This window comes from Herpailurus yagouaroundi, unplaced genomic scaffold (genome assembly GCF_014898765.1).
Source record: "Herpailurus yagouaroundi ecotype Mexico unplaced genomic scaffold, PumYag 410, whole genome shotgun sequence".
NCBI classification, from domain to species: domain Eukaryota; kingdom Metazoa; phylum Chordata; class Mammalia; order Carnivora; family Felidae; genus Herpailurus; species Herpailurus yagouaroundi.
The window spans coordinates 1,823,708-1,847,435 of record NW_024412627.1 but is presented as its reverse complement, the minus strand read 5'-3'; the positions used below and the strand labels follow the sequence as shown (position 1 = coordinate 1,847,435).

Sequence of the window (23,728 nt, the reverse complement as noted above, 5' to 3'; positions counted from 1 at the left end):
GGGGCCCTGTGTCCTGCCCCGGCCCTGGGGCCCTGTGTCCTGCCCCGGCCCTGGGGCCCTGTGTCCTGCCCCGGCCCTGGGGTCCTGCAGCTCCCAGGATGGGGCAGAGGATTCGATCCACAGGTAAGCCCGCCAACCTGGGTGTCCCGCTGTCTCCAGGGCCTGGAGTCGCTCGGCTGCATTAAGAAGTGCTTGCTGAGAAAGCCCGCGGCCGTCTCTCTCTTCTCCAAGCCCCGGGTCCAGGAGGCCCAGACGCCCTCCAGCCTGAGCGACAGCCCCACGGTGTTCTACGAACCCACGCTGGACTGCACCCTGCGACTGGGCCGCGTGTTCCCCCACGAGGTCAACTGGAACAAGTGGATCCACTTATGAGGTGCGTGTGGTCACCACGACCCCCCCCTTCGCACCACTGGCTCCTGAGGAGGGGGTGACCGGTGTGGGGGAGGGCTCCACTTCGCCCCCGCGCGCACCCCACCCCGTCCAGCGCACAGGGGCGGGTCGGCGCCAAGCCTCCCCTCTGGCCCAAAACTCAGAAGAGGGCCACTCGCCTGCCCGCTCCGGGGCTCCCTCCGGCTGGCCTGACACCCCGCTAGGTCCCAGCAGGAGCTGTCAGGGAGCAACTGCCAGGAGACTCCGGCTCCCACTCTCCCCCTCTTGTTCCCAGGGCATCTCGGCCCTTGCTGCCCGCACAGACACTGCCCTCGGCGCTGCAGCCTGCCTCCTCTGGGGAGGCCGGGTTGTGGCGAGTTTGAGCGGCCCTCGTGGGCCTGGACTCCGAGGGCTTCCGAGTTGTGGCCGCCGTTGGGGAACAGAGCCGCCTGCCCGGGCCCCTGGATCTTCGGTGTGGACCTCGGCCTCATTGTCCTTTGGCCAGCGAGAGATCGGGAGCCCACGCCGCTCATGCCTCCGATGCAGATTACAGCCACCGTGGCAGAAAGCCCGAGTGCCCCTGAGTGGCAGGGCCCCAGCGGGGACTTCCTCCGCTCCGGGCAGGACATCTGACCCAGCCCCCCAGAGAGGACCCTGCGCTTCCCTTTTTATTAGCCTGGCGAGCCGCCCGGCAAGCCTGCAGCGGGATGGGCGCTCCTTCCTGCTGGCTGCAGCCCAGCAGCCATGGAGGCCTTGGATTTGTTTGTTCTTTTCACCTCTTTTCTCTTTAAAAAAAAAAAAAAAAAAAAAAAATCTCTTGGCATTTTTTTATTTTGGTGTTTGTTTTTTTTTTTTTTAATTAAAGTGAAGTCAAATGCATTTAGTTTGATGTGTTTCCTAGAGACTCTCTGATCCCCTGGGGGATCCCCTGCTTCCACTCGCAGGACAGCCAGGAATAAATGTTCCCAGTAGAACCAGAGGAAGAGGGGGTGGCCAGCCCTGGGCACCGCCTCGCCCGCCTGCCTCTGCCCTGAGAGCCTTCCTCCTCCTCAGCTGGGCCCGGTCCTGTCCTTGACAGAAGTGACTGGAGGTGTGCCAGGCCAGCAGGCCGCAGAGGTCACAGGCCTGTAGTGTGGGTTTAGGGAATGAAGTTCTCTTTCGCTCTCTTCCCTCCACTCCCCTTCCTTCCGTGTGTGTGTGCACATGTGTTAATTGCCAACATTTTTTAAAAATTGAGCATTTCACATTTTTTAAAAATCCAGAGTTTTACTTTCTTAAAAAAATGGAGAGATCCAGCAACAACTGTATCCACAGCCAGAAGTGTGGCACGTGCCCCCCTGGTCCCCAGGGTCCTGGCCCGGGCCCGCCCATATGCCCAGAAGCTTCTCCAACTTAAAAAGCAGCCCATCTGGGCCATGTCTGACCTGCAGCACCTGACCTGGCCCAGCTCATGGCCCAGTGTCTCTATCCTGGGACCTGGACCCTGGACCCTAGTCACTCCGGGCCAGACTCCAGGGTGACAAAGGGCAGGATGGGGCACAGGGTGGGGAGTCAGGGTGAACCCCAGCACAGCCAAGAGCGGGCCACGTCTTACCATCATTTTTTTTTTCTTTTCTCATTTTTACTCAAATGTAAAAAATAGCATTTAGGGGGATTTTTTGAGATCAAATAGAATAAGAAGTGTTATCTGCTCTACAAACAGAAAATACTTTACAAATGCCAGGTGCTTCCTTTGGGAACACATCATGTGGTAGAAGGAAGGTGGGGTCATGGGAACCCAGTGTTGACATTCGCATCTCAGAGCCTTAGTTTTCTCACTTGAAAAATGGGGTAGACTACCTCTCTCATGGGAGGACCAGATACACTGAAGAACTCCCAACTGTGAGCACATGGTAGGGTTCAGCAAAGTTTATCTTCTCTTTTCTTTCTCTCCTGCCCCCTGCCCAGATGAATGATGGTTTGGGCCTGTGTTTGGGGGTTAGCACATAGGGATGAGGGGTGCAGCCCTCTGGTGGAGAGATGGGCTTCTGTGACCACTATTCCACATTCCACAGCCAGCCATTCTGTGCAAGGATGATCTGTTCCTCCTACTACCTACCTGTGCATCTGTCCATCCACCCATCCACCCATCCATCCATCTGTCCACCCATCCATCCACTTGCCCACCCACCCATCCATCCACCCATCCACCCACCTACCCATCCATCCATCCACCCATCCACTTGCCCATCCGTCCATCTGTCCACCCATCCATCCATCCACCCGTCCACTTGCCCATCCTCCCATCCATCCATCCATCCACCTACCCATCCACCCATCTACCCATCCACCCATCCACCCATCCATCCATCCACCCATCCACCCATCCACTTGCCCATCCTCCCATCCATCCATCCATCCATCCACCCATCTACCCACCCACCCATCCACCCATCCATTCATCCATCCATCCATCCATCCATCCACTCACCCACCCAGTCATCCAGCCACATCCATCCATCCACTCAAGTTCATCCATCCATCCTTCCAAGTTCTACAAAGTGTTCTAGGAACCACAGCAGAGACCAGAAGGTCTGAGCACAGATGCCTTCAGGGGTCAAGCAGGTAACATAAATGACAGGAAGAGGAGCCCTGTGTTAAATATGAGCGCTAGGGAGTGGAAGACTAAAGTGTGTGTGTGAAGGGTGGGAAGAGTTCACGTTTGGACTGAGCAGCAAAGGCGGGGGGTGAGGAGGGACGCTGAGCCCAGAGGGCAGACATCCTGTTCACCCTGGCTTGCCCCTCACTGGAGGCTGGCACCACAGGGCCCGGACACCCGTGCCTCTGTCTTCTTGGTGTCCCCAACCTGCAACACGGTAATCCAGTCTCTTTAAAACACTTAGTACAGTAAGACTTAAGCCTCCGAGTTCCTTTCCCCTGAAGACCTTTTTCTTTGTGCTTCCCTTTTATGTGCCCCTGGAAAACAGGCCTGTGATGCCATTTTTACATAAAATGTCCCAGGGATAAAGCTCACTTTGCTCCCCCCGTGGGCTCCCTGGCACACCCACATCATCACATCTCCCGCTAACCGGCAGGAGTCCTCGGCACAGGCTCCCATGTCCTGAATGTCCCCCCTCCTTTCCCTGAGGGTGAGCACCGTCGTTCCTGGTTTCCCCCACCGAGCACCCTGGCAGCTGCCTCCCCGAACTCCGCCTCCCTTCTTGTCCAGCCCTCCTGGGTGCCTCCACCTGAGTCCTTCCTCCCCTTCCTGCCTCGTTTCTCACCTGGGCTGAGAGTGATCTTTGCCTTCTGACCCTTGACCCACTTCTGCCAGAGATTTTCCAGTTGTGCTTGTATGCGTGGATCTGTGTGCAGACGTGTAGGTGTGTGGACGTGCATGTGCGTGGGTGTGCGTGCACACGTGCGGTCTCCCTGCTTGGTGAGATTTCACCACCCCCACCCTCCAGGGCCCTGTGCATGTCCAGCCGCCCAACGCGTAGCAGTCAGCCCGTATTGAATTAACGAAAGAACCCCATCAGCTCACTTTGTGTCCTCACCACCATATTCCCACTGCGGAGGGTTGCTGTGACCATCGTACAGGGCCATATAAGCCACCTGACCCCAGCCTGAGGCCGCTGTCCTCCAGGGACACGTCAGCCTAGTTCCAGTGGTCACCAGCAGGTGGCAGCACTGCTCGCTGCTCGTTCAGCGGGCTCTCCAGAGGTCTGTCCAGCCTGGGCTGCGGTTGAGATCAAATCTCAGCCTCGAATCTCTTGCCACTAAAGATGGGGGAAAGACCCCATGGTGTGAGCAATAGGGGAGGGTCTCCTGCTCCATTTACAGACTTCCAAGCAGGCCCCTGTCTTCATCTCTGTATTCTGTATTCTGTGGCACTTCCAGGGTCGGGGCCAGGTGGCCCTCTCCTGGTCTCGGTCCCCTCCTTCCTCTCTGCCCACTGCCTTGTCAGCGGATATTCTGCCTTTGATTGATTCACTCACTCACTCATTCATTCATTTACTCAGTATTTGCTGAACACCTGCTCTATGCCAGGTGCTATTCTAGACTCTGAAACATAGAAGTGAATGAAACAGACAAGACCCAGGGCGCCCGGGTGGCTCAGTCGGTTAAGCATCTGACTCTTCATTTTGGCTCAGGTCGTGATCCCAGGGTCATGGGATCGAGTCCTGCGTCGGGCTCCCTGCTGAGCATGGAGCCTGCTTGGGATTCTCTCTCTCCCTCTCTCTCTGCTCCTCCCCCATCCTCTGAAAATAAATAAATATTTTTAAAAACTTGTAAAAGAAAGCAAAAAGCAAAATTATCTTTAACAACAACAACAAAAATCCCAAAAAACAAACAAACAAAAAAGACAAAACCCCTGTGCTAGTGGGATAGACAGTAAAGAAAATAAATCAAAGATATAGTTCAGAGCTTAATAAAAGGTTATGGAAAGAAAGAAAACTACATCAGCGGGGGGTGCTCTGGCTTTGAGTGAGGGGCCCTGGGCAGGTCCTGCTGAGAAGGTGACATCTGAGCGGAGACGTGGTCCCCCTTGTTTCCCATTCCAGGGTTGATGTTTCTTGAGTGCCGAAGATCCCTCTCCCGTTTCCTTCCCGCTGAGAACGCAGCTTGCTTCCTCCTGCCTTCTGGGTGTGATGGGCTCCCGGGACAGGAAACGCACGTGCTGATTCTCCCATGTTTCCTGTCCCCGGTTTTCCGAGAAACGTCCGGAGCAGCTGCGGTTGGATGTGCCCTACACGGTTCCGGTGGCCAGTCCCAGGTGGGAAGGGGGCAGAGGCTTCCCCTGCAACAGGGAGCCTCCAGGGAGAGGCTCTGCCCCTGCTCTGCTTTCTTGTGTGTTGGCCTCATCCCAGGTGAGCGGTCCCTCCCAGCAAGCTGAGGGACTGGTGGCTGTCCCCCACCCCCTGCCCAACGACGACGGGGAAATTGAGGCTCAGAGACAGAGAGCGACAGCCCAAGGCTGTTCGTGAGAAGGGACGGAACCTGGTCCTCTGGTCTCAGGATGGGAGGGGAGTCCTCACGAGGCTAGGACACTCCCCACTGCAAGCGACACAAAACCATCTCAAACCCACGGAGGCCAAAAAGGGAAACTCATGGCCCCTCAGCCCAGTCGGGCCAGGCTGGGTTGTGCTGAGCTAACAAGCAGCCCCCCAATCTTGGTAGGCTACAACAGGGATTTATTTCTCACTCACGACTCGTGTCCCTCTCGGGGGACCTGGAGACTCCGCTCTCCGTGTCTCCTGATGGAGCAGCCACCAGCTCACCCGTCACGGTGGCAGAGAGGAACAGCGCTCTGGAGGACATCACGATGGTCAGGGAAACGCTCCAGTCCAGAAGTGAGACGTCACCACTTCTCCTTACGACTCACTGGCCAGTCCCGGTCACGTGGTACCACACAAGAGGAACCAGAGAGGGAAGAGCTGGAAATACTTGGTCAACAGCATAATGACTTCCGCACCCGTGGTTTCAGGCATGGCTGGATCCAGGAGCTCAAGAGGTATTACCAGGAATCTCTCTCCACTCCCGGCTCTGCTTTCTTGGGGGTTGGCCTCATCCCAGGTGAACTGTTCCTTCCTGGTGCCCCCCACCCTGCCCCGCGGCCCCAGGCTTTGTTTAGTCCGTCCTATCGTTCAGCGGTTCCAGCAGAAAGAGCACACTGAGCTGCTCGGGTCATGTGCATGTCCCTGAACCAGCAGCGTGGCTGGGAGGGGCACAGAATGCTCTGTCAGCCAGGCCCGGGTCATGCAGTGGCCACTCCCAGAGCTGGGGTCAGCAGCCCCACACGGACGCCGCACAGGCAGGAACAACAGGCAGCCTCGGGTGTTTGCTGAGAGTTTGTTACCTCTTGACCTCGGTCCCTTCCAGCAGAGCAGAGCTGTGCTTGGGACCAGGAGACTAGAGCCCAAAGTGGGGCTCGAACACAAGAACCCTGAGATCGTGACCTGAGCCGAAGTCGGATGCTTAACCCACTGAGCCACCCAGGCGCCCCGATCCTCCTGACTCTTAAAAGAGTCTTAGCGGGGTTGAGTGTCTGACTCTCGATCTCAGCTTGGGTCATGATCTCGTGGTTTGTGGGTTCGAGCCCAGTGTCGGGCTCCGTGCTAATGGGAAGGAGCCTGCTTCACATTCTGTCTCTCCTCCTCTCTGCCCCTCGCTTGTTCGTGCTCTCTCTCTCTCAAAATAAATAAATAAACTTAAAAGAGAGAGAGAGAGAGACTCATTGGCAATTCTGGCCTCACCTTCCCCACCTGCAGATGCTCAGGGCTCCAACATACCTCCAGGTCCTTCCTCAACCTCTTCCTTTTGCCTGAAGGGCTGGTGAACCGAACAGCTCCTATTCGTGTTTCAGAGTGCAACAAACACCACCTCCTCTCTGAAGCCCCCCAGCCCCTCCTGATGCCCCTCTGGGCTCCCATCAGTGGGGCGTGCTGCCGGGGCTGGCCGGGCCCAGCCGGGAGAGTCGATGGCACGCCCCCTTTTCCCGATCCCATTTAGAGTTGCCGGGTGAGTAGCTGGGAATCAGCCGTCTACACCATGGAAATTAGCACATGCCACACACTATACAAATCGGGCTGTTTTGAGGGGCTCGGATGTGCCGGGCTGCAGATGGAGCAGTGAACAAAATCGAGCAAGTCGCCCTCGTGGAGCTTAGGGTCGACTTGGCGTCTTTGTCTCCAGCGCCTGTTTCCAGAGTTCTTCCTTCGAGGCTTTCGCTGTCCCTGTCTCCACCCATCCGTGCACCCACCGGCCCCTCTGTTGTCCATCCACCCACCTCTGCTCATCTGTCCTCCCAGGAGGGCCAGCTCTTCCTCTGTTTTGCACCCGAGTTTAGGAGCGGAGTCCCCTTCAGACACAGAGGCAGTGAGGAGCCGTGGCAGGGCCAGGCCCGAGCCCCCCACCAAGCCCCAGGCCTGGCCTCCATGACCCTGGTGCCCCTCCCCTGCACCCCAGCCCAGAGCTCTGTCGCTTGGAGAGCTGGGCTGCCTCCCCAGGGAGCTGGTGGCTCAGGTGGCCCCTGGACCCCATTGCCCCCGAGAGGATGTGAAAACCACAGCACAACTTGGCCCAAGTGTCCCCGGGGGGATGGTGGGGGATGGTGGGGGGGTGGTGGGGGATGGGGAGGGCTGCTCGCACGAGCAGGGCCTCCGGTTTCAGACTCCAGCTCCTGTGTGAGCCTCGCTCACTTTGATCCCGGGTCCGCAGCCCCACGGTTGAAGCCATCAATGTTCTAGAACTTTCAGCACCAAGGAGTTTCATGTGTGACTCTCTCGGGGACTTCCCCACTCACCCCATCTTACAGATGAGTCACAGGGAGGCTTTCAGCAGGACCGACTGACATCTACCAACTTGTAGGTCAGATTCATCCAAGAGGAGAGACAAACCAGAGCTTTCTCCTTTAGAAAATGTCACCCTGCGGCCTGGCCTCTGGGGACAATGGCAGGAGGACGGGCTCAGACAGTTCCAGGCAAGAGTGGGGATGCCCCCAGGGCTCTGAGAGCAGGCCAGCTGAACCCCACTCTCTGCCTCCTTAACCCTGCTTGGTGGTCTTGAAAAAACCGTCTCTAGGGGCACCTAAGGGGCTACGTCTGTTAAGCACCCGACTTTGGCTCAGGTCATGATCTCGGTCTGTGGGTTCAAGCCCCGCATCAGGCTCTGTGCCGACAGCTCGGAGCCTGGAACCCACTTCGAGTTCTGTGTCTCCCTCTGCCCCTCCCCTGTTCAGTCTCTCTCTCTCTCTCTCTCTCAAATATAAATAAACATTTAAAAAAAATTTTTTTAAAGGAAAAAGCCATCTCTAAAGGTGAGCACCCTTATTGGAAAAACGATCTATGTTCTTGTGGGGTTTTTTGTTGTTGATGTAAAAGTAGGAGTTGACTGATACCCAGCTCCCGTGCAAAGCTCATGTTCAGGAAGGTGCCTTCAAACGTGGCTAAGAAGTGTTTTCTTAGCTTCTTAATTCACATTTGAACAGGCTCTCTGATAAATCATCAACAAGAACTTGACTTCCCCCTGAGTCCCCGGAGGGGAACGGAGGGCTACACCATCACTGCCGATTCCTGCCCGCCCCTCCCCCAAGGGAGGTTTCCACCCCCAGCGCTCCCCCCGCCCCGCCGCCCCCGGGTACCCCAGAACCCGGCACGTACTTGTGCCCCATGAATATTTCTTGGGTGCGTTAAAGGAATAACTAAGTGGGCAGCAGGAACCAGAAACAGAAATCTTGGTTGGTGGGGGCTGTTTCTAAGAGACAGGCTGATGTTAAGCCTGGAAACCCCCCGTGTGCCCCTCAGCCTGGTGGGACAGCCCACAGGCGCCCGGGCTGTGGCTGATTTCTCAACCCCGCCCACCTCCAGCACCAGGCTTGGTCTGGGCAGCAGAAGGAAGGAAACTGAGTTTATTGAGGGTCTGCTCTGTCGCACCCTGTACCCTGGGTGACCTCACCCATTTCTCCCCAAGATGGGTCACGCACCCCCCACACCCTAGTCCAAACGGGAAACTCCAGCCCAGAGAGGGGAAGCGGCTGGCCCAAGGCGGCACAGCCCAGAGGCATCACAGTTAGGAAGCAGATCTTGACCCACCAGGCTCCCCCCAAACCTCCCCACACCCAGGATCACGGTGGGCCCCCTCCATCCTCTTCCCCGCCCCGAGAAGTGAAGAGGAACAGTATGGACGTCCTGCGGCTCCTGGAGGCCGGATCCGGAGGGCTGGAATTCGGACGCCGCAGGCAGTGGCCTGGTCCCGGCAGGGCCGTGAGTAACCCTGGACCAGCCCCTCGGCACACAACCTGGGGCCACCCCACGTGTCTGGCGAGGAGCGAGGCTGGCATCCCGTGCACACAGTCACGGACACATGTGCTTCTCACATCCGTACACACGGCAACCTCGTGTGGGCACAGACGTGTGTGGCCTCGGGCACGTGGCTTCACCGAGGCACGCCCTGTGCCCTCTGGCAGCTGTGCTGGTCACACACGGACACAGCAGTGTGCACCTGGGTCGCCGTAAACACCGGGCCCGGGGGCCCCGTCGGGGGGACAGGAGGTTGCAGGCCGCTTCACCCTCCGGCCCAGGGGTCCCCAGCTCTGGCTCAGGGCCGAGTGGCTCGGCCGGCTCCGGACGGCCAGTCGGCCTCGCTAGCTGGCCTGCGGCCCAGACCCCTCAGGTGGAGGGGTCATGACCACCCACTGGCGGAGGTAGCTCCTGGGGGGCCCTGCGTCCCCGGGGCTGGCGAAGTCACACTCCACAGGGCTCCCGCAGTCAGAGCCCGCGAAGCCGCTGTCAAAAGTGTCCATGTCTAGGCCGGCCGGGGGCGAGCCTGCCTCGCTTCCAGGCACCCCTCGGGGTGGCCCGCCGCTCCAAGGAGGCCCCGGGGTCCAACCCGCCTCATCTTTGAGGGGCAGCTTCAGCCTGTCGAGGAGGCTGCCCAGAGGGCTGTCCGGCCCGCCAAGGCCACCAGTCGAGACGCAGCCACAGGACAGGACTGTGGTCTCTGTGTCCAAGAGCGGGTCCCCAGTGCTCGAGCCAGGCTCCAGACTGGCGTCCAAGTTCAGGGCTGGGTAGCCATCATCTCCGCAGGTGCAGGACCAGGCACAGGGCCCCTCGGTGCCTGCCACGGTCACCGTGTCAATGGACACGAGGCCGTATGGCCGGTCCCTCTCCTGGCTGTAAGCTGAGCCACCGAGGCTGCTGACGACGGAGTGGGCTGGGCCCCAGAAGCCCAGCTCGGGCAGCCCGTCCGCCTCCACCAGGTCCGCGGGCTCCGGCAGCTCCGTGGGCTCCGGCCCCTTGCTGGCACCCTGCGGCGGGCAGCCGGTGTGCATCTCCAGGGACGAGAGCGCCTCTGGGCTCCAGGGCACCAGCTCCAAGCTGGAGGCAGTGAAGGGCGTGCCCACCCATTTCTGTACAAGAGAAAAGGGGCCGGTCATGACGGGACACGGGCGAGGATGGTGTGAACAGACACAGAGACCAGACAGAGACAGTAAGTGACGGGGACACCAGTAGATAAAGAGAGTGATGGCGGCCAGAACCCTGGTGTGCACCGTCCAGACACGCTCCTCACCACCGTCCCCTCCTCCGCGGGCCTCGGTCTCCCCACCTGCAGGGGCCTGCCAGACCACTGGTGTTCAGAGGCCCGGGGCCTGCGTAGGGCCTGGGTAGTGGGGGCCAAGATTCCTGAGTGGCGGGGACATGGGGGCTGGAGGGCCTGAGTCCAGGGTGACAGAGCCGTGGCCTCGTCCCCCGGTTCACTTCCTCCGGGACGCTTCTCGATAATGACCATTTTCCTGTTGGTGTCCCCACTAGTGTGGACGCTTCGGGCACCAGCCTCCATTCTTCCGGTCGCAGCTGCGTCCCTAGAGGCTCACACAGCGCCTCGCACAAAGTAGGTGCCTAATAAATGCTTATTAACTAAACGAACGCACAGAGTGAATCAGCGACAAGCCGCTTGGAAAGGCCTCTGTGCGCTTAATGGGTGAAGGATGTGGGGCGATGATAAACCGAGGCGGCAGCCCCCAAGCTTTGAGAATCCCCCTGCCCTCGCTGGCCGGGGGTCCCACTCATGACACAGGGCCCCCACCCAATGGGGAGTGAAAATCCCTGAGGACCCAGGGCTCCCAGTTCGGGCACCTTCTGCCTCAGAAAACCCATCTCAGGACCCGGCTGAGGCCCCCGTGACTGATTTGAAATTACTTTGGCCTTTCTGTGCCTCAGTTTTCTCCTCTGCAAAACGGACCTACCAGTGGCACTGACCCCACGGGGTTGTTGCAAAGAGTGAACGGGTTCCTATCTCTGAAGCTCCTGAGGGTCGGTCGAGGGAGCACCAAACAGGTGCTCGAGCTTCAGGGCAGGTGCAGAGGGGAGACAAAAGTCTCTCTCCTGTGGGGTCGGGGGTGGGGGGGGAGCCTGGGCCGCTCCCCTGCCTCCCTAAGGCCGTTTCCCCACCCCGAGCCTCAGACGGAAGGGGCAGGGAGCAGAGAGCGCTCAGTGCGGTGCCAGCCAGCCAGCAGGGGCTCAGCTACTGCTCTGGTCCGCGTTTCCTGACATCCAGGTTCAGAGGGAGGAGGCGGGCTGCTCCCCTCCCCGCCCCCCCCCCACCCCCCTCCCCGCCAGTCACCACATCCTCTGTGCGGCGGGCCCTCCCACGCTGGGTGGGTGTCGAGCGGTAAATGGGCACAGAGCCCCGTGGGCGCCAGCGGGTGCCGGGTGGGTGGGGCTCAGCGGGAGATCCCCGTGTTTTGCAGGTAGGGCCAGAGGCTCCCCAGAACCCGCTCCCCGTCTACCTCCCTGTCAAGGGCTCCCGACAAAAGACCCAGGAGGCCAGCCTGTGGCCCAGCTGGGCTCCCCGGTCGGGAAATGCCGCCCGGTGTCGTGTCATTCTTACAACAGGTCTGCTCCACCAGAATGATTTCCTGCACTTTGCAGGTGCGGCGACCGAGGCCTGGCTGGGGCCCGGGGGCTCTGGGCCCACACCTGGTGCACGTACGCCCCCAGGGGACGAGAGGTTTCGAGGGGCCTGTCCCCGGGGGCAGGGCACTCACCCTGAAGTCTCCGCTGTGGCTCACGTAGAGGGGCTGGAAGAACTGCTCTGGGCTGGGCACCTGTACCCACTCTTTACACAGCCTGGGAGGGCAGAGACAAGGTGAGAACCCAGCTCCCCAGCCCCCCAGAAGGCAGCCCGGCCTCCCACTCAGGTGCCCCCCCCACTTTGTCCCGCAGGAGACTCAGCCCCTCCCAAAACACACCCCGGCACCTCCCTTCCAGTCCTCTACTCCCGGGCCTCAGTTGCCACATCTGTAAAATGGGGGCAGGGAGTCTCGTGAAAGTGCCCAGGGTTTAAGTGCCTGACTGCTTATTCTCTGCAGGGCTGGTGCTGCCCCTTCTGAGCCTCGACTCCCTCCTCTGCCACCAGGGACGCCGTAGGGGAGTGAGGAGCGGTCGGTGGGTGTCCGCACGGCGCCCCGGCTCCCCGGCAGCCAGACAGTGCTCCGTGCTCTCCGCTGTTACTCGTGTCGCTCTCTCTCCCCCTCCAGCTTCCCTGCCTCTGGATGAAGACGAAGAATTGAACTGCGCCCGGGGCGGGTTGGGGGCTGTGGGGGCGCGGATCCCCTGCCCAGGGCTCGGCACGCGACACCTGCATTTCCTGCCTCTGCCAGCAGCACTCATGAAGGCCAAGGGCGTTTAGGTTTCAACGTTAATCGGTGGCGACCTTCAGCAGAAACCTTTCACCCCCACCTGGCGGCCCCACGTGACCCCCCGCCCCCAAACCCCGGACTCAAAGCTTAAACTTCACCAGACGAGATCATAGCCTACGTCACCGTCAGGAGCACAGGCTCAGCCCCTCTATTTCAGAGCTGTGCGGCTTTGGGCAAGTTCTTTGACAGCTCTGCGCGTCCTCGGTTTCCCCATTTGCGCAGTGAAGGTTGTCACCGAATATCCAGCTCATAGGGCTGCTGTGAAGGGGTGAGTGGGCACCCCAGCTGCACCGTGCCCAGTCAACAGGAGCCGTTTCCTATCTCCGTCACTGTCATTATCACTGTCGCGATGACAGGTTGTGTCCCCCAACCGTGGGTGGGCACAGAGAGGCCGAACCCCTCCCTGCCTCCCCGAATCCCCGGCCTCACCTCCAAGGCAGGTCGATCTTCAGGCCCAAGAAGACTATGACTACAATGACCAGGAAGATATACAGCAGGTAGATGTGGCCGTCTCCCTTTAGCTCTAGGAAGGAAGCAGACCCTGGGTAAAATGGAACCAACCTCCAGCGGAGGCCACAGGGGGCGGGGGAGGGGGGGTGGTGGTCGACGGGTCGGGGCTGGTGTGGCGGGGCATTGGAGGCTGCCGGTGCCTCGAAGTGAGACGGGCTGGCGGCCTGCTCCCACCCCCGCCCCACACAAGCGACTTCATCTCTCTGAGCCTCCGTGTTCTCAGCTGCAAAATGGGCAGATGCCCCTAGCATGGAGTGACTAGGAGCAACCGGATGCCTCACAGGAGTCCTACCCACCTTCCGGCAGGGTGTGAAAGGTGACTGGGTCACTCCACTCGCTCCACGTCCCCTGGAAGGAAGAGCCGGGCTGCGGCCCCGAGCGCACCTGGACCTCGTAGTCCGAGTCAAAGCGGAACTCCAAGGGAAGGAGAGAGACGCTCCTCGCATCCACGGAGACCAGCTTTCTCCCCGGACTCTGCCAGCACAGAGACAGGATGCACCGGGTCGGCCCAGGCCAGCCCCCACCGGCAGCAGAAGCACCACGAGAGGGTCCACGTCTCTCCTGCAGAGTCCCTGCCCCCCTACAAGGACCAGGCTCAGCCTGAGTCCCGGCCACTGCAGGGTGGGGGCAACACGGAGCCACGGGCACTGCCTAAACCTTGCATGTCATACAACGCCTTGTTCTGTTTCCCTGTGACCCCAGCTGTCCTGGCAGGGGACCCTCGCCGCAGGGGCTGGGGACGCCCCAGGAGCAGGGGTGGCCCCCTCTTGGGAATTTTTACGCAGTGGGCACTTTTGGGATTCTCCCACAGAGGGCCTTCTCAATAGCAGGCATTTCTGGAAGCCTTCAACCACAGGCATCCCAGGAACGGATGCCTCTGGACGTCTTCCCCTGGGGACCGTCCAAACTACCGCACGTATGGAATTCTTCAACCGGGACCCCTCTGAAGGGTGGATGATTCTAGAGGTCTTTGGCCGCCATGGTTCTGAAGAGAGGGCCATCTGGGATCTCTCCAACACTCTAAACAAACAAGGACACCTCCAGAAGCCTTCAGCTGGGAAACAATGGTCCCTCTAACACTGGACATTCTCGGTTATTGAAACCTCCAGCGTTCTTCAATTGTGGCTGTTCTAAGCCCAGCGGGAAGGTTCCGGATGGTGCCCATCTCTGAAACTTCCTCTACTGTGACCGGGCTCAAGGTGGAGCCCGGGGAAATGCCAACCCCTTCCTCTCTGGCACGCTGTCTCTAGGAGCCCCCTCCCCACCGCCAGCACCCAGGCTGCTCAGCCCTGTGCCTCCCCTCCCCTCTGTCCCCCGAGAGCCTCACCAGTGCCCAGGGGTCTCCCTGCCTCCTGTACCGCAGCTCATGTTGTAGCTTGCCCTTCAGCGGATAGGAATCGTGATTGGAGTCCCAGGAGACGTTATAATGTTCCGAGAAGGTCACGGTCACATTGAAAGGGGGGGACGGCTTGACTTAAAGGAAAAAGCCAGAAAGATAAGAAGGGGTGAGACTGGGCAGCAGCCGAGGAGGGTGTGGTGGCGGGAAGAAGTTCCCCGACCCTGGCTGGGCGATGGTGAGGTCGGGATCCGTGTCCCCCACACCCCAAATGACTCTGGGGGAAACAGCCCCTGTCTCTGGGCCTCAATTTGTTCCTCTGGGAAATGGAAGGTTTAGACTAGCCGGGGGCTGCAGCTGCAGGGGCAGGAGGGTGACAGGGGTGGGCAAAGCCTGTCTGGGGACTGAGGCCATGTAAAGGGCCCTCCCAGTGTAAAAGGAGATGCCATCACTCAGGCTGGGCAGGACTGCAGACCAGGGTGGCCAGAGAAGGACAACCTGGAATCCCAGACGGGGAGAAGCTCTCTCAAGCCCTGAAGGAGCCACTAATCCAAAACCTTGCCAAGCAACATGTGAGCCAGAGGCACCCGTGCCTAGACGATGACATCATTTGCTCTTAGCTCCAGCTTCCCTGAGAAGCCCAAAGATTCTCCATTAGCATCGATGCTAATGAACCATTGTTAATATTAATTGATGCTAACGTGCGATCGTTAATATGAATTAATGCTAATGACAAAAGCGATCACTTCCGTACAGGAGCAGAGGCACCACCCGCCCCTCCTCCGGGATCTTAGCTGCGTCGGGCAGAGGTTGTCCTCTCCGGGGTCAGTGTTGCGCCCACGGCTCCCAGGACAGGGCAGGAGCAGGAGAAATATTTGTAGATCAACAAATGAAACTTGCAGGGGCCGCAGGAAGGAACTGGAAAGGTGGGTTGCTGCCTCTCGCTCAGAGGCCGGAGGGTGGCCCTGCTCCGTGAGCTTGCCACGCTGAGATCCAGAGGGCCCAATGAGCACGTGCGTGCCCGTATGCATGCATGTGCACGTGTCTGAGACAGTGTCTCTGTCCATGCTGTCCAGGCCAGGGTTGGGGGGACATCTGTGCATTTGAGGGTGTACTTATGACTGTGTGTGTGTGCACGTGTACAAGTGTGGGTGCGTCTGGATACATGTGAAGCTTTGCTGTGTGCCAAGTGGTGCAAACATGGACCCCCAGAGTGTGAATGACGATGGCCTCTTATCTTCTTGTCCCACCGCCGGGAATCTGGGGACAGTAACTCCCAGACCTCAGGGGCTGAGCCTTCCCAAGGGCAGGTCCCTCTTGGCGGTCTGTCTGCACGCCTCTGGGCACGGGGCTCTCACTCGCTCCCTGGACCCTCCACTTTGGGTACACGCGCACGCACACACACAAGCACACGCACACAGCTGCTTCCTATGCCCTTCCCCGCCCCACCCTGGTTCTGGACCCATAGAAACAACGGTTTCCACCAGGGTCCCTCCCTTCCTCCAGGGTGGAGGGAAATTCTGGGCCCCATAAATGGGAGAAATCTCAGGGAAGTTTTTCCCTTGTGACAGTCTCCCCCTCATGATGGGGGCAGAATCCCAGAGAGTTGGGATTTAAAGGGCCCTCATTCTACAAAGAGTGAACAAGTCCAAGGTCACCTACAGGCAGGTCCTGGGCCCCGGGCCAGGCCCATTTCGTGCCTCTGCTTCCTCTCTTTGGTTAAGGCCCAAGCCTAGTTATCAACCCAACACGACTTCACATCTGCAGAACAAACTCTAAGGGCAATAAGGACACAAGACAGGTTGGTTTCGATGATGGGGGAGGGCCGGCCCAGGGGGCAGGGGGACCTGTGCTCCGGGTCCCGAGGGATACTCACTGCTCTTAGCCAGGACAAAGCTGCCACACTCCTGGGAGCGATTGCCGGACTGATCTGTCATGTTGACACTGAAAATGTCGTCGGCCATGAAGTGGAACACATCCATGTGGCACGTGTACTCTGTGTGTGTGGCATTGTGGGTGGACCGGCGGAGGCTGCAGGAGGTGACCTCGTCCACTAGTTCTCCGTATAGGTCTTGCCTTCAAGGACAGAGCAGCCGATCATGGCTGGAAGCCAGCGGGGCTCAGTGCACAGGGCCAGGGTGGAGGCCCCGAATCTTGGGGCTGGGCGGGATTTGAGGCGAGGCTGGGGGTCACCTGGTCTACCAGCACTTTCCCAGGGAAGGTATTCCTTCCCCTGCAGCATCCCCAATGGGCTGTCTCCAGGCTTGGCTTGCATGCCTCCAAGGAACCAGGAACTCACCATCTCACATAGGGCAGCAACGCTCAGCTTGCCTAGACTGAGCCTAAATCTGTCCCTGTCGATTCCATCAACTGGATCACTGTCCTACGGGAAGGAGGCTAAGGGCCAAATGAACCTCACCCCCTGCTCTGGGTGAATTTCCAGGGAGGCTGTGGAGAATGGGGCTGGGGGGGTGGGATGCTCTGGTTTTTTAACTCCCACTGGGCAATAAACAATGGGTCTTGAAGTGTGCATAGGAGTTCGGCAGATGCTTGTTTCCATGCCTACACCTTCAGGCTCTGAACATGACCACCCTTCAGGGCCAATAGGGACGTGTGGACTCTGTTCTTTGCTAAATATTTCTTAGAATAGAAACGTCCGCTCTGGACTCTGCCTACCTCTTACCTTCTTTGCTTGTTATTCTCGCTCACACTGACTCACTCTACTTGGGCCACACTGACTTCCTCACTATTCCTCAAACTCGGCCGCTCTCCCTCCCTCTGGGCCTTTGCACGGGCAGTGCCCTCTGCCTGGAATGCTCTTTCGCCAGCTCTCCGGCTGCTTCCTCATCCAGAGCGACCTGTCCTGACCACCTGCCCCCATGTCACTTGCTCTGTACCCCCGTGGCCCAGGTTCCTGTTCCCTTTCATTGTTATCAGAAAGCAGCCTGACAGTTGTGTGTGTGATTATTGTCTGTCTCCCCAGATACTTCCCACACTGCAGAGCTTCTGGGACCCCATTGGTCTTGTGCTCTGCTGAGCCCCCAGGGCCTGCAGGGGTGTAGCATTAATTATGGCAAGACTCCTGCTAAGTCAGGTGAGCCAGAATCCCCCGGCCCTGGATGTCTGACGAGGTTCCTCACTTCCCACCATCCCCCTGGGCGACACCTGACCAGCCCGAGCTGCCGTCAGCAAGAACCCTATTAGGTCATTTAGCCAGAAACCCCCTTACCCTGGCCTCGTCCTATTGGTAATTTTCTATCCACTGACCCCACCCCTGCTCCTTGGCTCTAAATCCCTGCTTTTCCTGTCCCACCATTCTTAAACGAGTGTCGTCAGTGAGCTTTTTTTTCACCATACGGACGGATGGGGGCCCCGCGGATTTTGGAATCAAGCGGCCTGTGTTTCAACCCCAGCTCCACCAGTCACCAGCTGTGCGACCTTGGGCAAGTTGCATAACCTCTCTGAACCCCGGAGTCCTCGTTTGTAAAACGGGTGCAATAATCGTGAGGACTGGAAGGGATCATTCACAGGAAGCACGGAGCAGGGAGGCACGGAGGGCTCAAAAAAAAATCACGTGGGAGTCTGGTCATCCGCGGGTCTCAAAATTACAATTGGGCATCCGTGGGCGAGAGAGTACAGCCTTTGGAGCTGGACCGAACTGCCCCGTTCATCTCTCAAGGGCATGCTCCGGACACGTCGGTGGGCCCCATGTGGCCGTCCTTAAGACCGGCACGGTGATTCCAGGCTCACAGTCTTTCTTGGGGCTAAACCACATGCTGCTGGTGACATTGCTGACAGGACCGTCCGGAAGTGGCGGCTGTTATTTTAATTGCTAAGCCACGTGCCCGGCACACAGTGGGTCCAGCTCGGCCTGTGGTCTCCCGCGGTCCCGCTCCACCCAGGCAGTCCCAGGGCCGGTGAGGCCCGGCGAGGCCCGGCCACTTACCAGGTAAGGGTGAGCGTGCCGGGGTGGAGGGTCCATGTCTCCAGGGTGCAGGTGACTGTCTTGAAGTAATCGGTGTAGCAGACGAGGTCTAGGCAACCCCAGGCTGGAAGGTTAGGAAGAGAGAGGCCGCGGTGGGGGGCGGGCCGGAGGTCGAGAGGAGCCTCACTCCTTCACCCCCTCGAGGGCTGGAGGGCGAGTGGAGGCGGGGATCCCGGGGTCAGGACGAATATGGCAACCCAGGAGCCACTGAGATGCGGGCTTGGGGAAGGGGGTCCCTGCCACCTAGGAGTCCCTTGTGTGACCCCCGAGTTTCAAGGCTAGCTATGGAGACAGGACACCCTGAATGTGAAACGTAACAAACGAAGCGGCCCCCACCCCCCTCAGCCCTCTCTCCCCTGAGCCCCGTGTCCAGCCACCAGCTCTGTGTCCCTCCTGGCCAGTCCCCTTCTCGGTGGCAAATCCTGAACTCCCCAGACGCAGGGGTGAATCTGCAGGTCCTGCGAGAGGGATTTGTGAGGTCACCGGGAACAAAGCTGGAAAATGCCCCCAAGCCCCCAACAAGGAGGAGCCCTCTGTTTCACAGCAGCTGGTGCGGGACAGGGCACGGACCTCCGTGGGGCCGGAAGGGCGTCGAAGGAGTAAGAAAACATCCCCCCAAACCAAGAAGCCTTCAAAAACTTTGGCCAAAACGTATTATCCTTCTGGCCACACCGCTGCCTCCGCCGAGTGACGTGGGCCGTTTTGTTGGGAGATTCCATGCTCTCCCACCCCCGACATGAATCGCTCCCCTTTATTCTAAAGGCGTAGGTGCAATCGTAGCCTAAATGCACCTACATGTTTGACAACACATCTAATAACCTTCAGCTTCGTTTGGTTTCGTAAGATCAGGGGCCAAGAGTCCTGTTTCCCCCGCCCCCAACCCCCCAGCTATTTACCAGAAATTCGTTCCCCTTTTTAAGCGGATTCATTCTTAGTGGCTGTTTTCCTATGTGTCCTTCACTAATGAAGGCCCAAGGGGGTGGTGGGTACATTCCCTTCCTGGGCCTCACTTCAGGCCAGAAGCCAGATCTGCAGGCAAGGAGGCTGTTGCCAGAAAACCCTTCTTCGGCTGCCCCTGCCATCTTATAGATGAAGACCTGCAGGCTCTGAGACTGGACCACACCTCCAGCCACTCTGGGTCCGGGTCCGGGTCCGGGTCCGGGTCCGGGTCTGGGTCTGGGTCGCGGGGACGCTCACCCAGGAAAGGAAAATCTCATCTGAGCTACCGACTGACATCCGCAGGCGCAGCAGACATTACTAATCGATCACGGCACTCTCTCCCCTGGGCGACCCTCAGAATCCTCCTCAACACAATTCTCCGTGTGGCCATCACCAAGGGCGCTGAGTTGTGGCGGGGAGTCCAGCTCTAGGAGGAGGCATCCCCCCACCCCCGGGGAGGAACCCAGGGGCCCCGCGCCGACACTTGGTGGTGAAAACCTCTTTTGTCTTGATCTTGGCAGGGCCTAGACCCCGGGGCCACAGAAGCCACCGTGCTGGCCACGTTCATATACTCCTTGTTTATGCTCTGGTTATTCTCCCTCGGGGTTCCAGAACTTGGAGAGGAGCTGCCATTCCCAGCCAGGCTCGAGGTCACCAAGGGACAAAGTTTGTCCCAAACTTAACATGAGACACTGGGGAGGGGACAGCAGCCACGAAGCCAGCGTGGATGTGCTTTCAGGGGCCTAGTCGCCTGGTCGGTAGCCCAACCCCCGGGCCACCCCCTGCCCCGGGTCAGCAAAGCGCACAGGAGGCTGCGAGAGGCCGGAAAAGTGGACGTGTGACTCATGACTGCTCCGACTCCCTGATTGTAAGCTGGGGACACTGGCCCCCGTGGAGGGTGTGGGCGTATGCGGGTGGCATCACACCAGCACAGACCACGCTGCCTGTCCGGGGCACTCAGTTAAAGCAGCAAAGCAAAGAGGCTAAGCCCACAGGGATGAGACAGACTTAGGGTTCCAGCGGCCTGGCTGTGTGGCTCTGGGCCTATCCCTCAACCTCTCTGAGCCTTGGTGTTCTCAAGTGAGAACCGGATGTCCGGGCAGCACGGACTGCACGGACTGCACGGGGCGGTGAGGTGATTCCCGGCACCCAGTACGCAGGGAGGGATTATTATTTGCACCCACGGGGCGTGGCCCCCTGGCGGGTGACCTAGCACGGGTGCTGGTCACTCAGAAGAGGAAAATAAAAGAGGCAGACATCTGTTTCCTGAAGAAACTATTTGAAGCTCTGGGTCTTTCGGTAAAAACCAGAGAGAAATTCAGAGTCAGCAGAGCAGCGGCCGAGGGACCCTGCTTCCAGTCCAGCCCCACTGTTGAGCCTGGATGCCGCGTCCCGCCTCCTCCGGGAAGGCTTCCTGGATCTCTCAGCCCCCGCTGTGCCTCCAAGTCTAACCTCTGGCCTTTCCCAGCGCAGGTCTCTGACTTCTCTCCCTCCGAACTGCAGCGTCCTCTAGTCCCCTGGGGCGCCTTCCAGGGTTTGGCTACTTTGGTCTCCACCTCCCCTCCTCCCCCCCAACTGGGGACCATCCGTGCCTGCTGAGGATCCTGTGGTTGTTGAAAAACATCTCTCAGGAGAGCCAGTCCATCAAGACAAAAGGAGGTTAGCCCAAAGGCAGGACTTCCTCACTCCGAGGAGTGGCAGCTGCAGAGACCAAGGAGTCTCTTACCCCCTCAGGTGGACCCGAAGACCCCAGCTGTTTGCTGCAGAAGCCGGGCCGCCCGCGGGACTCAACACCACCCCCTCCCGGCTAACGGAGCCCTGCGGTTGCACGGGTTCAGCTTGACAGAGCGGGCTGGTCCAGCCCAAGCGGGCAGACACCACAGCCCCTGTCCCGGAGCTTCCAGCCATTCCCCGGATCCCACAGGCCAGCCCGGTCCTCCCCACCCGCAGACCTGGGGGGGGCCCCTACTCACCACCCTGGAGCATCAGCAGGAACAGAGGGGCCGCCCAGCCACACAGCATGCTGGCTCTCGGGATCCTGGAAGAGATGCACAGTGAGAGGGCGGGCCCAGGCCTGGGGACCCAGGGACCCCGAACAGCCTCCCCGTCTCTGGTCCTTTCCCTCCCTTGGAAGCCTGGCCTCGGATTCTTGGAGAAGCCAGAGTTTGAGGAGCCCGTGGACGCTCCCAGGGGAGGGGACACTGGTATTTGACAAGCAGAGATCTTGAGTCCTGTTCTCCACGAAGCACCCGTGTGGATGCTAGTTGGCCGGACAGACGGGCTCCCCACTGAATAGCAGATCCAAGGGTTAGCCCATGAAGGAGAGCCCTCCTGGATTCCAAAGATAAGGTGAGCCCGGAACGAGACTTCCGCGTCGGTCACAGAGCCCAGGTTAGTGAGTACGCTAGGAAGCTTGTGGGGAACCCAGGCCGGACCCCCCGGAGGACCCACACCCTGACTCCGGGACCCGGACGAGACGGAGGAGAGGCCTCTTTGGAGAACTGCACGGACCTGCCCGGGAGGAACGACCCACCAGGCTGGCACTGCAGGCCTCTTGTGGGCACTTTGCCTGCTGCATCCCAGCTCTGTGTCTGCTTAAGCAGGTGCCAGCCAGAGGCCCCGGGGTTCACCTGCCCAGGCCCGGGAGCCCCATCCACACTGGCCCCTGGGGTCAGGACTGTAGCTGGAACGGGAGCCTAGAGGGATGACCCATGCAGGGGCTGAGCTATACACGCGGCTTCTTCCAGACACGATCCCTGAGCCCACATTGGGAAGACACCCCCTTCCCCCGCCATCCTGGGTTTCCCCCCACCCTACTCTGGCCCCACTAAGAGCTCCCTCTGAGCTCCCTAACGAGTCACCAAGCAGGCAGTGGCTAAGCGCACTGAGAGGTTGGGATCACCAGCTGCGTTGCTCTGGGCTGGTCACTTCCCCTCTCTGAGCCCTAGAGAGACGGTAAAGCCTGCTTCCCAGATTCTTGTGAGAGTTCAAAACAGCATTTTGCAGACAACCCTGGACGTGGCCCCTGACACATAAACACTCAACACACAGCTGTGACTCATACACAGACCTTAGAGCATTCGAAGTAGAGGGACCCCGGAATGCTCTAGCCAAGAGGTCTCTAAATTTCTCACTTTCAAAATGTGGGCCGTATTTGTAGGTTGTGTGTACTATCATTTATTTAATGTTTTCTATAAACGAGCTCCCTTAAAAAAATCTAACTCCAGCGGGGCGCCTGGGTGGCTCAGTCGGTTAAGCATCTGACTCTTGGTTTCAGCTCAGGTGGTGATCTCACGGTTCGTGGGTTTGAGCCCCGCATCGGGCTCTGCCCTGGCAGCACAGGGCCAGCTTGGGATTCTCTCCCTCTCTCTCTCTGCCCTTCTCCTGCTCTCTTTGTCTCTTGAAACTAAATAATACATAAAATTGTTTAAAGAAATCTAACTCCAGACTCATCCTAAGCAATAATATCCAGAGCTCTTGGGTTTTTTCCTCACACACCTTAAAATAAATAGCATAGCTATGAAAATAAAATAATGTTGGCTGCTGAGCGCTGGCTGTTGTACGTACGTGAAGATAGAACCGGATAAAATAGTGTTGAAGACAAAAACTTTTCAGTTTTTACCAGCCTGCTGGAAGCTGGTAATCTTTTTTTTTTTTTTTTAATTTTTTTTTTTTTTGAAAGACAGAGAGAGACAGAGCACAAGCAGGGGTGGGGCAGAGAGAGCGGGGGACGCATAACATGAAGCGGACTCCAGGCTCCAGGCTGTCAGCACAGAGCCTGACGCGGGGCTCGAACCCACGGACCGCGAGATCATGACCTGAGCCGAAGCCGGACGCTCAACCGACTGAGCCACCCAGGGGGGCCCCTGGAAGCTGGTAATCTTTATCACCTCTTAAGGACAGCCTGCCTGAAACTTTCTCAAAACCTGAGAAATACAAATCCAGAGTCCCCATGGCATTATTTGAGGACCTGGATCCAGCCGTATCTGATGTCCACCTCTGGCCTTTTCATTTATACAAGCTGGAGAAAAAACACACCCTATTTGGCTCAACCACATTGAATTATATTTCTCTTGCTTGCCCCTAAAGATATCTGGATACAGTGGAATAGAGCAAGGGGCCCAGAATCTGAAGCCAGCGTATCTCGGAGCAAATAACAGCTTATCTCTGGTGTTTCTTCTCTCTGACCTCGGTTATCATCTCTAAAAGGGGGACAATCATGCCCACTGCACCTGGCAGTTCGGGTCAGTGGAAAACAGATGTGACAGTGCTCCGTGAAGTGTAAAATACTATACAAAGGTGTTGGGTTCTTGCAATTACTGGCCAGCTTCTGTGAATTACTCAGCACCCCCTTAGCCCTGAGGCCCCATCATGCCTCTCTGCCTTTGCATGAGGCGAATTCGTGTGC

At 58.7% G+C, this 23,728-nt stretch overlaps 1 protein-coding gene across 2 annotated transcripts in view; it reads right to left on the bottom strand.

The window, feature by feature from the left end:
* Positions 1 to 8,734: 8,734 nt before the first annotated feature.
* Positions 8,735 to 23,728, bottom strand: part of IL21R (interleukin 21 receptor) — a 33,042-nt gene continuing 18,048 nt past the window's right edge. For both annotated transcript variants that reach the window (XM_040463594.1, XM_040463595.1), the window contains exons 2-9: positions 21,294 to 21,358; positions 18,343 to 18,445; positions 16,273 to 16,472; positions 14,388 to 14,533; positions 13,357 to 13,534; positions 12,980 to 13,073; positions 11,897 to 11,978; positions 8,735 to 10,258 (exon numbers count right to left, since the gene is read on the bottom strand). In XM_040463594.1, the coding sequence (XP_040319528.1) occupies positions 9,494 to 10,258; positions 11,897 to 11,978; positions 12,980 to 13,073; positions 13,357 to 13,534; positions 14,388 to 14,533; positions 16,273 to 16,472; positions 18,343 to 18,445; positions 21,294 to 21,342 (1,617 nt within the window). In that variant the 5' untranslated portion in view covers positions 21,343 to 21,358 and the 3' untranslated portion in view covers positions 8,735 to 9,493. The remainder of the gene's footprint in view (positions 10,259 to 11,896; positions 11,979 to 12,979; positions 13,074 to 13,356; positions 13,535 to 14,387; positions 14,534 to 16,272; positions 16,473 to 18,342; positions 18,446 to 21,293; positions 21,359 to 23,728) is intronic.